The sequence below is a fragment of the Centropristis striata genome, chromosome 23 (assembly GCF_030273125.1).
Source record: "Centropristis striata isolate RG_2023a ecotype Rhode Island chromosome 23, C.striata_1.0, whole genome shotgun sequence".
Taxonomy (NCBI): domain Eukaryota; kingdom Metazoa; phylum Chordata; class Actinopteri; order Perciformes; family Serranidae; genus Centropristis; species Centropristis striata.
The window spans coordinates 17466798-17482471 of NC_081539.1; the positions used below are offsets into that span (position 1 = coordinate 17466798).

The 15674-nt window shown below is 38.2% G+C and overlaps 2 protein-coding genes across 5 annotated transcripts; both read right to left on the reverse strand.

The window, feature by feature from the left end:
• Window positions 1-921: 921 nt before the first annotated feature.
• ppp1r42 (protein phosphatase 1, regulatory subunit 42) lies at window positions 922-7738 on the reverse strand. 4 transcript variants are annotated; one of them, XM_059327060.1, is made up of 9 exons: window positions 7620-7738; window positions 5912-6131; window positions 5663-5829; window positions 5427-5565; window positions 4604-4720; window positions 2827-2944; window positions 2530-2664; window positions 2103-2190; window positions 922-1653 (listed from the first exon to the last, which is right to left on the reverse strand). In XM_059327060.1, exons 2-9 carry the CDS (start codon window positions 6041-6043, stop codon window positions 1569-1571), a joined length of 981 nt encoding a protein of 326 aa, XP_059183043.1. In that variant the 5' UTR covers window positions 6044-6131; window positions 7620-7738; the 3' UTR covers window positions 922-1568. The 4 variants fall into 4 exon arrangements, with proteins under 4 accessions (XP_059183043.1, XP_059183044.1, XP_059183042.1 ...); XM_059327061.1 differs by having other exon boundaries at window positions 5912-6127; window positions 7620-7701; XM_059327059.1 differs by lacking the exon at window positions 7620-7738 and adding an exon at window positions 6619-6946.
• A 2525-nt stretch (window positions 7739-10263) lies between these two features.
• On the reverse strand, window positions 10264-15425 carry cops5 (COP9 signalosome subunit 5). Its single transcript, XM_059326958.1, has 8 exons — window positions 15125-15425; window positions 14633-14867; window positions 13649-13777; window positions 13161-13226; window positions 12796-12881; window positions 12543-12654; window positions 11668-11816; window positions 10264-10562 (listed from the first exon to the last, which is right to left on the reverse strand). Exons 1-8 carry the CDS (start codon window positions 15259-15261, stop codon window positions 10472-10474), a joined length of 1005 nt encoding a protein of 334 aa, XP_059182941.1. The 5' UTR covers window positions 15262-15425; the 3' UTR covers window positions 10264-10471.
• Between the last annotated feature and the right edge of the window lie 249 nt (window positions 15426-15674).

Here is a 15674-nt window from a genome sequence, read left to right on the forward strand (position 1 = left end):
AGAATTTGCTCTTCAATGTAGAATAGTCCCAGTCCACGTGCGGCGTATCCTTATAAAGTGGTGCGTCTGCAGAAAAGGTGCGCAGCAGTCCCTGCGCGCTCATCCAACACTTTACCTGTGTGCGTAAAAGTCTCGGGAGCCCTTAATTTATTGGATACACAAAGCGGTGGACAAGTATTTCACTCCGACGTAATTAATCACTCGCCCTCTAACACTCCCTCGCAGTGGAGAAGACTGCTCTTTCCCTTTCCTAACTTATTTCAGTCTGAGGGCAGCAGAGGCTCGCTTTCAACGCCAGAGGCAGGGCTCTTTTTCCTTTAACCCCGATATGTGGTAGGCCAAATCCCACTCTAATTGGCTGCGAACCTGACACTGTATTTTCTTTATAAACCTATCAAAAAGTGGCAAAGGGAAGAAACTTAGTCAAAATTACCTCAAAAATGTGCTCGTCATGGTCAGAAATAAAGGTTAGCCTTTCAAAACCCTATTTGCAACACACCGTGAAGACAGGCAGACAAGTGTAAGGTGATATGCAAAACATTTGACTAATTACCAGGGTGTCTTGAATTGCAAGCTCATTGGAACAGCTAATAAATAAACTCCAGCTCTGCAATCAACAGGCAGGCATTGAGGAAATTCTTGTGAGACTCATAAATTAATCACTCTGATTTCCAAGGCTCCAAACGGAGATGTCGGCAAATTAATGAAAGGAATTATTCATAATATGTATATCCTCGGACTGTTCTTAATAAACATTGTTTTTGTAAGGATGGAGTAACAGTATTGCTCCCGGCCACTAATTATAAGGCAAAGTAAAAGAAGGTTAAGTAAGCTTGTTTCCCTAATAACCCCACATCTTTCAGGGGTTACACACCCCCGTGGCTCCTCATCCAAACATGTAGTGACAATGATGACAATAAATACATCCGCATTGTTACTGTATTTGCTATAAAATAACCATTTATCACAGTGGAATGAAAAAAGCATGTGTTGTTAGCTTTAGATAATGTAAAGCTTTGTAATGGTCGGGCAGAGTGATCATTTAGATTGTGCCACTCTGCATCTCGTGGTTCACTTATTTGCTGAAATACATGCAGAAGAAAAATGACACACAGAAAATGGAGCACTGTGAGCAAGTAACAGTTTGAGTTGGATGTATTATTAATATCTCGAGACCCCAAAAATGTAGTTAGAAATAAACCAGCTGTGAAAGTTAGGAAAATAAATGTGCACAAACCATTATTCATTGTTTCACTCTTTAACTTCTTAATTAATTTCAAACAGAAGTGGATTATTTCCAGTCTATTATTTATTTATGGTTATAACAGGAAGATCAAATCAAAAAGCTGTGAAAAAAGGCCAGATTTTAAACCACAAGGTGAAGGATACTGCAGTGACTCTGAAGTGCTTGCGGCTACAGCAAGTGTGTGACAGTGACTGTTCTCTGTCCTACTAAATATACAAACATGAAAAATCTGCAGCTGTGATGACTAAGACACTTAGCAGTAGCAGGGCTAGTGCTGCATGTGTAGAGGAGGTGGAGATTTTAAAGGACTGGTAGGTTTGTCTTAAGCTTCCACATGACTGTAGAGGGGGGATGATGCAGCCACATGATTGAGAAGTCCGCTCATAGGAATCTTTAATTTTTGTGCCCTGTGATATCAGAAAGAAAAAGCACAGAAGATTTCCTCTACAATTACTTTGTGGGCTAAAATTTAGTGAATATTCAGTGAAGACCGACAGTTTTATTACAGCACGGCTAATCAAGGCAGCATGATCGCAAAATAACAAGTCATTTGTCAGGAAGGAAGGATGAGGGAAATTTAAATAACAGAACCGACTTTACAATAAAACTCATCTAAAATAATTTCTTACTGCATTTGGGGAGAATTGTAAGATGGATCAGGATGTGGGGTGAGTTCAAACTGATTCACAGCCATAATTTGTGAGTGATGTAATACACAAATTCTTTATGACAGCTAGTTAAAAAGTTTCTAATTTAATGTCTACATTTAAATGTTTCGTGAGTAATGAAATAGAGTGAGACAAAAACATGTTCTCTATCGCGTTAGCTGAGATCAGTGTGAGCTGTGATTCTGGACCTGAGAGACTGCTGCGGCTTCCACCCCTGCATGTTAGTGAGGCTGTGGATGTGACCAGGATGAGGACCCTGACCCATGTTAAAGTCGTCTGGAATATAAACAAAATCACAGAAGAAAAAACAAACACAAATTTAATGTGTAAAATCTCACACAGAATATTAAAGTAAAGATTTGTAAATCTTTTAACAACAAAATGAAAAATCAAAATGAACATTTTTAGTGGTTTCTATGTTATTAGGATTTAACTGTTTCTCAATATGAATTAATACTCTTAATACTAAGTAGGAACAATTAAATCAGTGTAAGAAGTTAATTGCTAATTTTTAAATTATACTAGATCATATGATTTTATATTTGGGGATATTTGTGTTAATGTGGGCAAAGATGTAACAGTAGATTTTAAAAAGTACAGAATTTAATGACTTACTTGCTAAGGGGTAGGGGCTCGACAGTCCGGTCATCAAATGTTTGTTGTTTTTCTTCTTCTTGGCCTCTTTGGATGCTTTCCAGTTAATAAGGAACTGTCTGGTTAACTCGTTAATTTCCCTTCCATCGAGAACCTCTATAAAAATAAATAAATCAACAGACGGACAAACATTTAATTTGAAATTAAAAAGTGAACTGTTTTACTTTTATCATTAAGTAGTGTCTTAATTATTAGCCTGAACAAGTCAGAGAAATAAAGTGCATTTTCAGATTAGGAGAAAAAATTATCATATCTCACCAAGGCTTTTGCACACTGTTATCAGGCGGTCTCTGTACTTCGGTATTCTACAAACAGGATTTCCACCCAAATCCATGTGAAGCAGCTGAGGCCAGTGGCTGAACACATCCTCCAACTCCTGAAAATATACAAAGAGAAAAATGTTGCGCTTTTGTTTTAACTGCTAATGATTCATATGCAATAGTGTATCTCTACAATATGATCAGTGAACTAAACAGGAAACAATGGACAACTTTCTTTTAAACAAATATATTTATAATACCTAATCAGAGACAAACATTATGGAACATTTTAAAGACATGCTAAAAGTGAATGGTAATGTGAAGTACAAGGGCCAGGGGAAAGTGCATAAACAACACATCAGTCTATTTTAATAAACAGTGTCGCCGGTGTCATGTAACTACAAGTTTTCTCCTGGGGCAGTGTGAGGCTGGCTCCTGCAGCGAGTTGCCTGCAGTTGTATGTTTATCTAAAGGCACATTAATCCAAGCCTGGAAATATGAATACTCTCTGGACACGCTCTGATTGTTCATTGCCTTCCTGTCTTGGCCAAAGCGCTTCCACTTTTCCAGCTCGTGCTGCAATCAGTTCAGAGGGGACCCCTGAGCACCGCGCGCTCCCAGGCTTTGATAAATGATCGTGTCAGGGCCGTCACTCACAAAGCCCTCACCGAAGAGCAGCCCAGCGCCAAATTGCCCCCCACGCGGGGGTGTGGAGAACAGCAAAGGCTGGATACTTACTGAGCTTGGCTGGCTCTCTCGCCTGGACTAATGATGGGCCAGTTATGAACCTGTATTTGACCAGGGCTTCGATTCCCCTGTCCTCTCTGCCCCGCACACAGCTAACGGCCTCCGAAGATGCTCCCCATTTGTCACCCTAGCTGACTGCCTGTCATAATCTATTTTAAAAATCCATAATGTTTCCTCTGCATTCTGGGCAAAATTCGCAGAAGAAGGGATTGATCCTTTGGAGGGCTGTCTTTGCACGATCAATAGTGGCAGACGGGTTGTATAAATTATAGGAGATATCTCCTAAAAATGACACGTGTACAGCAATTACCTGCATCAACGTTCTCCAAAGAAAATCACTTGTGTTAAAAAAAGTAGCCTCAGCCATGTCGTCAATTATAAAGTGCTTTCAATGTGTCATTTTAGTGTCGAATGCCAGTTAGAAAGAGGAAATCATCAACCTTTTCAGTTAACATATAAATTCAAATAGAGAAACGAAAGCCATCACAGAGTGAGCCCTCAAAAACACGCAGGTCATTTTTCAGAGAGCATAAATCATATCTCTGCTGCCGATGAATCTCCCCTAAAGTTAAGTGCTGGTGGTTTAAAGTATCAAATAGAGGATCCTGAGGCAGAGAGGAAAAATCAGCCTCCCAAGGAAAGAGAGAAACTCGCGCTTGTTTAAAGCTGTCAGCGAGAAAAGTCTCAGGGGAATGGCTCGCTGATTTGTTGAATAATTCTGACCCTGTGAGAGTCATGGAGACTAGGAACCTATGGCGGGATTTGCAGGATTTGGTTCTTTAGAACCCTGTTCTCCATATCATTTCACACATCACTGCAAAAAAGCTACGGAACAATGTTAATGCTGACCCGATCAACCAATAGCTGGTATGTTGACTTTAATACACCATGTCATGCAAAGTTGCTGTGATGTGGTAACATTTACTTTGACTCCATTATGCACAGCATGCAGTCAGTTTGTACCTCTACCACAGAAGTAGAAGTGGTTTCATGGACACTTTTAGTTACATTAAAAAAGCTAAATTTACCTCCATATTGTGCAATCTATTGTGAGCAGCAGAAAAATGCTGGAGTTCCTGCAGCACTGTCAAGTCCTTGATATCATCAATGTTGTTGTTACTGATATTCAGGACACAAAGAGATTCCTGAAAGATTCATAAAGAGAATTACAGTTAATACAATGACAGAATTTTAAAAGTAAGTATCACATTGTTGACCCCAAATGAGCAGACATTACTATTGTGTGTGGCCAAAATAAATGTACCCTTTACAGTATTCTCATGTCTTCCTAAACATTTAGATGTCTTCTCTTTACATACCTGAACTACGAGGATCCCGTCCAAATCGGACTCTAGATAGTGCGGTTGCTAAATATTCATCTTAGTTTGAAGTTCTATAACGGCACATTTATAAAAAGCTGGAACTCTTTAAATTTGCACAGCAATTTCTTTAATTATCCAAACAAACAAGAAGCTGAGACTTTGGGTGTGTTTATCCATGGCCTGGGCAGTAAACAAAGTCAACAGAGCTGAAACTGATTTGTCAGACCAGAGAGAGAAACAGAGGTCTCTTTGACATCATCAAACGCGGCACAATACTGCTTTTACATGGATCACTGGCCTCTGAGAAATCTGATATCTTGATGTAAGATTTATGTGATGTATCATCACAGTAGGTTATCTAATGTGATGATACACCACATAAATCTTTGTGGATAAAAAGATGTTCTTAAAATTAGGCCTTTCTCTGATCTTTCCACTTCAGATTAAGCGAGCCCAAATAATTGTGTGTGGTTCATCCATTTTCTCATACTATTTCTGTGCAGAGCAGTGTAAAAAAAATAGGTCATACAGCCAGTGAGCGCAGAGTCATAGGGTCAAGGAGCAACTTTTCCCCTGGTGCCAGCCTCTGATTCTCCAGATGAAGCTCCCTGAGCTCACAGAGCATCTCCAAGCCCTCCACCACTGCAATGTTGTTTCCACCCAGATACCTACAGAGCAGGAAAACCACATGCATTTTTATACACACCTTAAACTCTAAATGATTACCACACAGAGGACAACAATCAGTTAAACGTGTCCACTCACAGTTTGGAAAGCCTCTGCAGATTGGAGAGATTATCTATACGAGTGATGTTGTTGTTCTGCATATACAGATGGGTGAGGTTGGAGGCAAAGCCAAGGTTGCATATGTGTGTGATCTGATTATCATACAGGTAAAGGACGGTGAGGTTCCTACACATGGAGAGATCCCCCTGAAAAAAAAAGTAAAAGTGAGGCATATAAGAGGAGGAAAAGCACAGAATGAAAATGTCAGCATTGATAATGATTACTGACTATATCTTCAATATTCTTGCTGAAGAAGTGGAGGTGGGTTAGTGTCTTGAGGTACTCTGGGAAGGAGAGGCCCCTTTTCTTTTTGAAGTGGTTTCTCGATTTAGCGATCAGATCTATGGTCAGGTGTACCATGGCGGCTCGTCACAGACGCTGCTTTAAAGAGGATCCTTTTCAGCTTCAGCCAAGCATTCAGCGCACAGCAGTGACTAGAGTTGTCTGTCTGGGAGGAAAATGAACACATGTAAGCTTAAATATACCTTGGCAGGCAAACAAATGATCCTCAGATAACTATTTACTAAAGCCAAATGACTTCAGTATTTGTAATCACAAATGACAGGCAAATATTAACCTTGTTAATGGCCTAAAACCTAATTGTCAATTCACAATCAGGGATAATTGATGGGAGAAAAAAAACATCACTATTCTCAGAAAACTTGCTAAGAGGCCAAAGGTTGGATGACCACTCAATTTATGTTGTAATTAGAGTGGTCAATTCCCTTAGCAGACTGAGCAGAGTGTCCACTACTTCCTTTCATACAGCACCCATGGGGTTTGTTTATTAGCTTGACCTGACATTGAGATGTGGACATTTGCACTTTGATTTTGCTTTGCAAATAGGCACTATTATACATCGCCTCTCCACCTGCTAATTATACAGCAGCCAGCGTGTGGAGCTAAAATATGGTAGAAGGAAGAGAAAGTCAGACCGATGTGACAGCAGGTATTTTCCACACTTGATCTCAAGGCAGCAGGCCGAGGTTATAGGAGACAAGAAGCACTGATCGATAAACCAGAGCTGGACAGAAGCTAAAGGCTAACTGTAGTTGTACACCCCTAGGCCTCTCCTCTCCAGGGACTGTAGGACAGCACTTTATCACTGTCAAAGAAAGTGCGACACTCATAGATGGTGTCGTACGTGAGGGGCAGAAAAAATATCCACTAAAGTAAACGCAAATAGACAGTGAAGGGTGGTGATGGGGTTATCACAGCTCGGCAAGGCCCTGGAAATGTTCAGTAGGGTGTGACAAATTAAAAATGGGCCCCGTGTTATGTCCTTACTGATTTCCACACTAACTGGTGCCCGTACTGGTGTAGCAGATTAGTTACATATTTAAAAAACATATACAGTCATGGAAATAATTATTAGACCACCCTTGTTTTCTCCTTGCTTTCTTGTTCATTTTAATGCCTGGTGCAACTAAAGGTACATTTGTTTGGACAAATATAATGATACAACAAAAATAGCTCATAAGAATTTAATTTAAGAGCTGATATCTAGACATTTAACATAGTTATCTTGATAATATTTTAGGTTATAATCGATAAAAACATGGAAAACAAGGGTGGTGACTGTAGTGGTGATGGTTCAAGAACAATTAAATTGTGTCGTAGTGATGTACAACAACAATAATATCCACAGTAGATAGGAGATGCGACTTGGAAATCGCCAGTTATATGCATGTTATATGTTTAATAAATATGTGACGAATCTGCTAACTGGGGCAAAACACAGCTGTACACACGAGTACGGCAACCAGTTAGTGTGGAAACCAGTAAGGACATAACACCGGAATAGCTATGGCTAATTCGTAGCTAGCTTAAAGGCTATCTTAACAGAGTACCGCATCCTACACCCATATTTAGCATAACACTCCCTCTTATTTGGGTGAATGTGAACATGTGTAAAATTTAAACGTAACTTTCCTACCTGTCGAGGTCTTCAGAAAGTGTTCATATGCGAGCTACCTAAACTCTTTTTAAATAAGTTGTTGCTGTTAACCGAACCGCAAGTTGGGCTGTTTTGTTAGTATCATGTTGCTATGGAAACCACGGAAACAACCAAGCAAGCAACGCACCAGTCACAGAATCTGACGGGTCACAGAATTTGGTGCAACACCGGCAAAACGGAAGTAAACAATAAAATAAATATTTAGATATTTCTGCGGCAAATTCAGAAAATAATTTATAGATAAATTATTTTTATTTTATAGATGAATTATTTTGACAAAAGGAATTGACTGATTCAGTTTATTATTTTACAATCATGTGATAAATGCTAATGCCATTTGTTAGAATTTTACCAGGTGATTTAATGTGACAAATAGATTGATTAACTTTAGTAATGTGCCATGTAAATAGTAAGTCTTACAATGGCCTTATCAAACACATATTGATAAAAATCACATTCCCTGAACTAAATGTTCATAAAATGTATGCTGTTATATATATACTTTGCAGCTGACATTTATTAAACCTCAGTGCTGAAAAGTAACTCCGTACATTTAGTAATGTACTGCAGTACTGTACTACTGCATTGAACTTTAACTTCAATACATTTGATGACTTAAGTACTATTTACTTTGCAGATATTGTTTATATAAAATACAATGCATTGCTATGCAGTAAATTAAACTGCCAAATTTGATAAAATTAGTTAAATATGCTCCATTAATGCCAACAAAACAGTAAAATACATTTTACATGTCATTGTATGGAAGATGCATACAATGATGTGACAACAAGAGACAATTTTGGTGCATAATGAGTATTTTTACATTTTCTTGCTTATACTTAGTGTAACTTGAGATTTTGAATATAGGACTTTTATTTGTAACAATGTGTTTTTTAAATGTAAGTACTTTTACTTAAGTATAATAACTTCTTCCATTACTGTCCAAGTTATAGTGTCAAACTTTCAAGACCACATACCAAATCAGCACCACAACCTACTTCTCCCAGTGACCCCTGCAGTGTTAATCTATATCATGACAAAACCCAGCTTTCCTGAAAGAGAGTAACTTACCTCCACTTATGCAGGAGCACATAGCAGAGAGGAAGTGTAGCACCATCAGCTCTGAGCTTGGATCAACTTCTTCACACACAGGGTCATGCTTGTGGGGTTAATTCCTGCGAGAGCCAAACTAAACATAACATCTCCACATCTTAGTGGGGTCATTAGATCTATAGGGCCTAAATACTGTAGCTACCCAGGGCTATTAATCATGAGCCTTATCAATCTGCTGCTCCTATATCAGTCAATGCCAAATCACCCCTTTATTTGTCTGTGGACAGAAAGAAGGAGAATACATTCCCCTGCAATCTTTGAAAGTTGTTTTTATATTAATGGGGAACATACTTTGGAATTAGAAAACTGCTAAATGTTTTAAGAGTAAGGGTAAAATACATGGGTTATAGATTTTTGGCTGCCCACAATTTGACTTGATTAGAATTTACATAAATTTTCCTATTCTAACTTTAGTCATGCATACAAATGTCCATCTGGTGGTAATCACAATATTTACATGTCCAACGAGTTCAATATGTTTCACCGGTTCTTAAATCACCATGGAAGACCAAACATTAGGTGAAACTATTTTACAAGTGCATACCCTGAATACTTACTCAGCACTGTGACAGTCATCCATGTAATACATTTAAATATCTGGCAAAAACATGAGCTATTCAGTAGACCATGTGTGCAGAAAAAACTATTCAACTATTCCTTAATTACATTAAATATAATCTAATAAGTTTCCTCTTCCTAAACCGCTATACTGAGCACCCTCCAGTTTAGGACATAATGGTAAAAGAAAATCATTATAAGAAGTGGTGCCAAAGCTCATGCACATGAGAAAAAACAGACACCTCCGCTGCCCCACTGGGATTGTCTCCTCTGCGATACATGACATCAAAAATATACACTGAGCCATTACAATACCAGAAAAAAAGACATGACACAAACCCAGGCCAAATCGGCTGTCTGTAAAAAAAGGCAGACTTGGTGAGCGTCTGCTTCGACGGAGAGCAGACACGTAGGGTGAATAGACTCCAGTGTGTACGGCTTCTGTTTCTGCGCTGCATCACTGCCACACCACAACCTGACGAGCGGGCCACTCTGCCGGACTGTGTACCACCGAGAGCCAAACTGTGCTGGGAGTGACTCCGCAGAGACATCCCACACATGGCAGCCGATTCCCTTTGAGCCTATGCAGAAGCTTGAGTTTGTTGTTCCATTATGTAATGCTGTGACAGGCCACACTTGAATGACTGACTGGTGCTAAGTTAGGCAGTGCGTTAAAGGCGACCATGGTATGTGTTCAAATGTTGGGCTGCAGAAGAACACAGGCCCTATATGCAAAAAAAGATTTTTAGCAACAGCCAGAGATTGAAGGGAAACAATGCTGCAGTGCCTCACACCTTAAGAATACTGTTTTATATTTATAAAACACTGAATATGTGAAGACAAATGTCACTTTATAAGCTAGTCAAATTGTTCATATCCCAGCTTAATGTTGCATAATATAAAGTTCAATAAAGTCACATTATTTTGCATGAAATACCCACAAACAGCATTTGCACTTTTTGAATTTTATTTTTTCTGCATGAGTCTTTTACTGTATATTCCGTAGCTACTTCTAAAACAAAACAAGGAATTGAATAAAAAAGCACCCCCAAAACAAATCACAGATAAATCTACCCTTAGCAGTTAAACATAAACCAGTAAGTGCTACACATGCACGAGATCTCCAGGTGGAATCCAAATCAGGTAGTAGTTCAGGTTTAATTGCCGGATGTGTTGATTTGATTGAAGAGTTTGTCTTTAATGACTTGAGACATCAGGCCATGAATTGCCTCTATGGTTGTCTTGCAGCTAAAACAAAACAAAGTTAAAAAAATGGAGATCGGTTAAATTACCCCAGCAAAACAGACACAACACACAGACGTGTAACATTTTCACTGGTAACAGAAAACAATCAGCATAAATAGTGATGATGTTTTGATAGTAGTAATTTGTAAAACTATATCTCTATGTGTATCAGATATTACTGGAAAAAGTATTCATAAACAGATTATTATGCATAGCGTTTATGCTCTATTATTTTTTTTTAAATAAATATCTGAAAAATATAAACTTGGAGCGGTATTAAATTTTTCCATTATTTTATATTTCTGTTTATAAGATTTAAAAGATCCTTCGCTCTTACAGCCATCACGCTGTCTAATTCTTAAAGAGCTAACAAACTAACTGAATTTCCCCTCTGGGATAAATAAAGTAATTTTGATTTTTGATTCGATTTTTTGATTGATAAGCACGCTACATAAACATAAATGAGAAGGTTTGAAAATACAATAGTCTGCCAATCAAGAAAACAGTTTAATTCTCAGTCAAATAATAGCTTGACAGAAAAATTAATCAGCAGCTATTTAAATCATCAATTAATGGTTTGAATCATTCTTTGTTTTGTATCTTTTTAAGCTTAATATCTTTGGGTTTTCGGAAAGTTGGTCAGACGAAACAATACATTTAAAAGGTATCGCTTTAAACTGTGATGGGCATATTTAATTATTTATTTATTTTTATTTGAATCAATAAATTGAGATGTTGGTTGTAGCCCAAAATCAAACATTTAACAAATCGACACAAAAATTCTATTTCCAATTGTCCTTTATATCGTTGTGTAATTCAACAAAATTATTTGTAGAAATGTGATGACAACAACACATTGTATACAGGATTTAGGTTATTGTTGACATAACATAAGGACAATGAATGTATTATCAACAAAGCATTAAATATGGAAAATACTGAATATCACACAGTAAGAAAATAAAGAAATTGATTAAAGCAAAACCATCAACAACTTTCTTTTAGGATAAAAAATAAACAGTAAGCAATGGGGAAACACTCAAATTATAAAATTAAATTAAATTTATATTTACATTTGCACCCTTTATTTTTTAAGAAAAAGATTTACCTATCTCGTGTTGCTTTGGCCAGTTTATCCTCAGACTTCCTGTCATGTGTGTCCAACCCGAGCATGAAGCTGCCTCTGCCCAGCTGGGCCTCCGACTGCTCCAGCTTCTCCGACAGGTCAAACACCTGGCCCGTGGTGTAGTCAGAGTTCTGACCATCCAAATAACACACAGACAAATTCATGCACAATTTGCCAACAAAAGCTAGATAACAGATTTTTCCACAAAGGAGGAGATTTTTTCAGAATGGCAACAAAACTGTCTAACAAGCTGTAGAAACACTTTGTGTGTTGTGGTGAATGAAGAAGTCAGTGAAAAGTTTACTTAAGGTGAGGCCGTGTTTTTAGTGGAATAGGTAATTAAAACACAATGACACAGGGGCCCCTGACTAGAGCGACAGTGTAGCAACTGCCAAAGCCTGTCACCCAAAGAGAAGCTCGTCCTTGACATCTAGTCAATTCATCTTCATCCAGAATGCCAAAGAGCTAACTGTTTGGATAAGCCTGACGCCCATTTAGACTGTTTAGTCAAGCTCGGGACTAAGTGACTGCATCCACAATGGGAATTCACATGAGGGGCTTTCAATCTTTAGGATGAACTGCAGTGGGGAAAGCAGATGATCCACGGTGAACCACGACAGCATCTGTATCACTGGAGTGGGGTCCGACTTTAATACTTATCTACCATGTTAAACAGCTCAAATTAGGCTTATTACTAAAATCAATAAACAGGGACTCTTGGCTACTAAGCAGCAATAAATCACGACATCACAGGCGGGTGACCACATGTCTCAATGAGTTATAGTGTAATAATTAACCATAAATCAAAATGTCAAACAATTAGGAAACATTTTTGGTTTTTGAAGTTGCCTACATACCGTCAGGAGACTTGAGGAACTTAAAGTATTGACCCAATATTTGTTCCAAAGGAGTTCCAGAAGCTTTCTATCAAGGGAGGACTTAAAGTAAGTTACCTCCAAGGCGTAATACCTGAAAAAGAAAATAATATGAGCCATACAGTAAAGACTAGATTATATTGGTACTGCAATTAAGGTAAAATATAACTGACATGCAGTGTAAAAGTAATGCTATACATTTGTGGTGACAACACTGTCATATGTCAATACTCACTGTTTACAGTGAACACCAAAGTCTTCAATCTTGTTCAAGGGGATTGTTTGGTATTCTGAGGGTCCCTCATCAGGAGGTTTGTAACCCTGAAAATCCAAAGGGTAAATGCTGATAAATAACAACAATCTGGTACCACAACCAGATTATTATTACACTTAAATAAAGAACGATGTCATTAGATAGACAGACATTACAAGATCATGAATTCCACTTTATATAGTATAGCGAATAGACAGCTATAAAAATCTTAATATTGCAAACACGAGCAAAAACACAGATGGACAAAAATCATAAACAGCAAATATTTTATTGCTATTACTATTAGAGTTGTGGAGAATTGCTGCTATATACAGTCTTTTCTTTACCTTTGGGTAGGTCCTGAAGGCGCCAAGGTTAACTTTCCCTGCAGAAATAGTCCGAGTGGGGTCGATCTGTAGGAAGCAAGATACAGTAGAACAGGAAAACAAAGTCAGGGGTCACACAAACCTCCAGGGACCACTCGAATCCGGCCACCAGGAGCCCTTTTCTGCGGCTGTCAGTGCACTGAAAATGCACACTTAATTATACGCCGCCCATGGCATTTAAGCACTGCTAATCCAAATTAAGTGTAAATAGCATATATGGTTGCAATAGCAAAATATTCATCAGTACTGCATGGAAACCTACAACTCATACATCAACAATCTCACCGCCTTCTCAGTTACACATACAGAACATTAACTTGTATTGTCATACATAGACAAGAAAAAAACGCACTTCCCTGAATACTATTTTCATAGGGTGCAATTAGATATCACAGTAAATGAAGCGTTTAGTTTGAAATGATAAATGATAACCATTTTCTTAGTCTTACCACAACGGCCACAAAAGGCTCCTGAAACTGCTGGTTGAGCATCTGAGTGCTGACATCTATGCCTGAGAGCCAGCATCCATAGCCCGGGTGACTGTGATACCAGCCAATAGCATTCTCCAGCCGGCCAACCTTATTAGAGATAGATGTGGGATGTTATTCAAGGCATAAAATACACAAATAAGACTATATAAAGAAATATAAATACTAGTTTAGACAGTGGGAATATAAAGATAGTATAAAATTACAGATCAAATAGTAGTATTACTAGTATATAGTGCAGTGTATAATTGGCATTTTTAGAATCTTTCTTCATTATTATCATCATCATTATTATAATTATTATTATTACTTAATATGCCACTTAAAACCATTGTCAACTAAAGAAGTGCAAATTTTAAATAAAGGGACCGTACAATACAGGTCAGATAGTGGTGGGATATAGATAACAATCTACTTGCACAGTGTATGTTATTTCATGTTGTGATATGGATATATAATGATATAGTACATTTAAAAATGTATTGAGAAAGTTTATAAATTTAAAAAAACAGACAGGAATGACTACATTACTAAATTACAGATCAAGATACTTTGTCAATTCACACTTCGAGCTAAACAATTAAAACAAATTATAATACAAATTTCAAAATTATCATACTGTATTCCTGGATAAGGATAAAAAAAAGTAACAGTCACCATATCATTAACGTGAGACTAGAGTGTCATATCACTCAACCCTACGGTAAGAAACTATGATATCTTGTAATCAGCTTTAAAACTTGTGGGTGTATGTCTAGTCCGAGTAACAAACATAAAAGTATGTTTTCTTGAACATTACATGACATTAGCCTAAATCTCAAAATAAACAATATGATTGCTGTCAGCTTCATCTAAATAAAGTGATTAACTATAAAGCAGTGTAAATGTTTCCTCCACCCTCAATCATGAATTCCCTGAGATCCACTTTAATCGAAGGTGTCTGACCTGTTTGGCGTTTTCAATGTAGGCAGCCATGTATTCATATGCTGCAGCCTGGGCGTTGACTCGAGTTTCTGTGCCCTCCACGGGTAAGGCAAAGCTGTCCATGATGATCATGGTTTCACCATCCACCTTCCCCAGCATAAGGCCCATCACCTCCAGGTTTCCTCCAGACCTTGCATGCATCACCATCTTCAACAGGGCCAAGGCTGAGATCTTGCAGTATTTAAAATAGTGATGACTGCGGACCAAAGAAATACACATACCTTCAATATCAGGTGTATTAAGCTTATTAGGGATACTGTTAGGGGTGGATGCATTTGCAAATACACACCACCAGAGTTAGCCATACAAAGCTGTTGACAAACAAGTCAATGCTAGTTTTTAGCCAAGCTACCAAGGGTGTTCTAACAATAACCTACCGTGACACAGCATACATTTAGCTCAAGAATCACGTAAACACTTCAACTAAATGTCACTTTACTGTTTTGTACTTACTCTTTTGTCCATGGCTTCGCAGCGAGGATTTCTTGTTGTTGCTTTTTGTCATATTTGTAAATTTCGTCTATGCTCTGAACTTCCTGCATGCTGTTCGATAGCTCCCACGTTTTCTGAGCCGTGCTGCTCCCCGCCATGATGTAGGATGTAAGCACACAAAAACCTAGTCGTAAAAAAACCCTATTTCTGCCCAAGTAAGCGAAGAAATGTTATATTTCTCCGTAGATTTTGATAGCGTTACAGGGCTAAATGTCCACTTGCTCAGGGAGCCATGACAGTGGGTGATACCAACACACCGAAGTGCAATCGCAGGGGACGTTTGTCATAATGTTAGACAAATATGACGTTGATATGTTTGGACGGTCCACGACATTTTTTAACATTAAAACTAAACATGTATATAACAATAATATTCCGTCGAAGGCGATTTTCTACCGTATCCATCTATCATATTGAAGTGCAATCACCCCTCTGCCAGAATGCATGGTTTAGTCCCGGGAAGGCTCATAACGTAACCGTTGGGGACGCACTGACATCTAGCGGCGCTTTT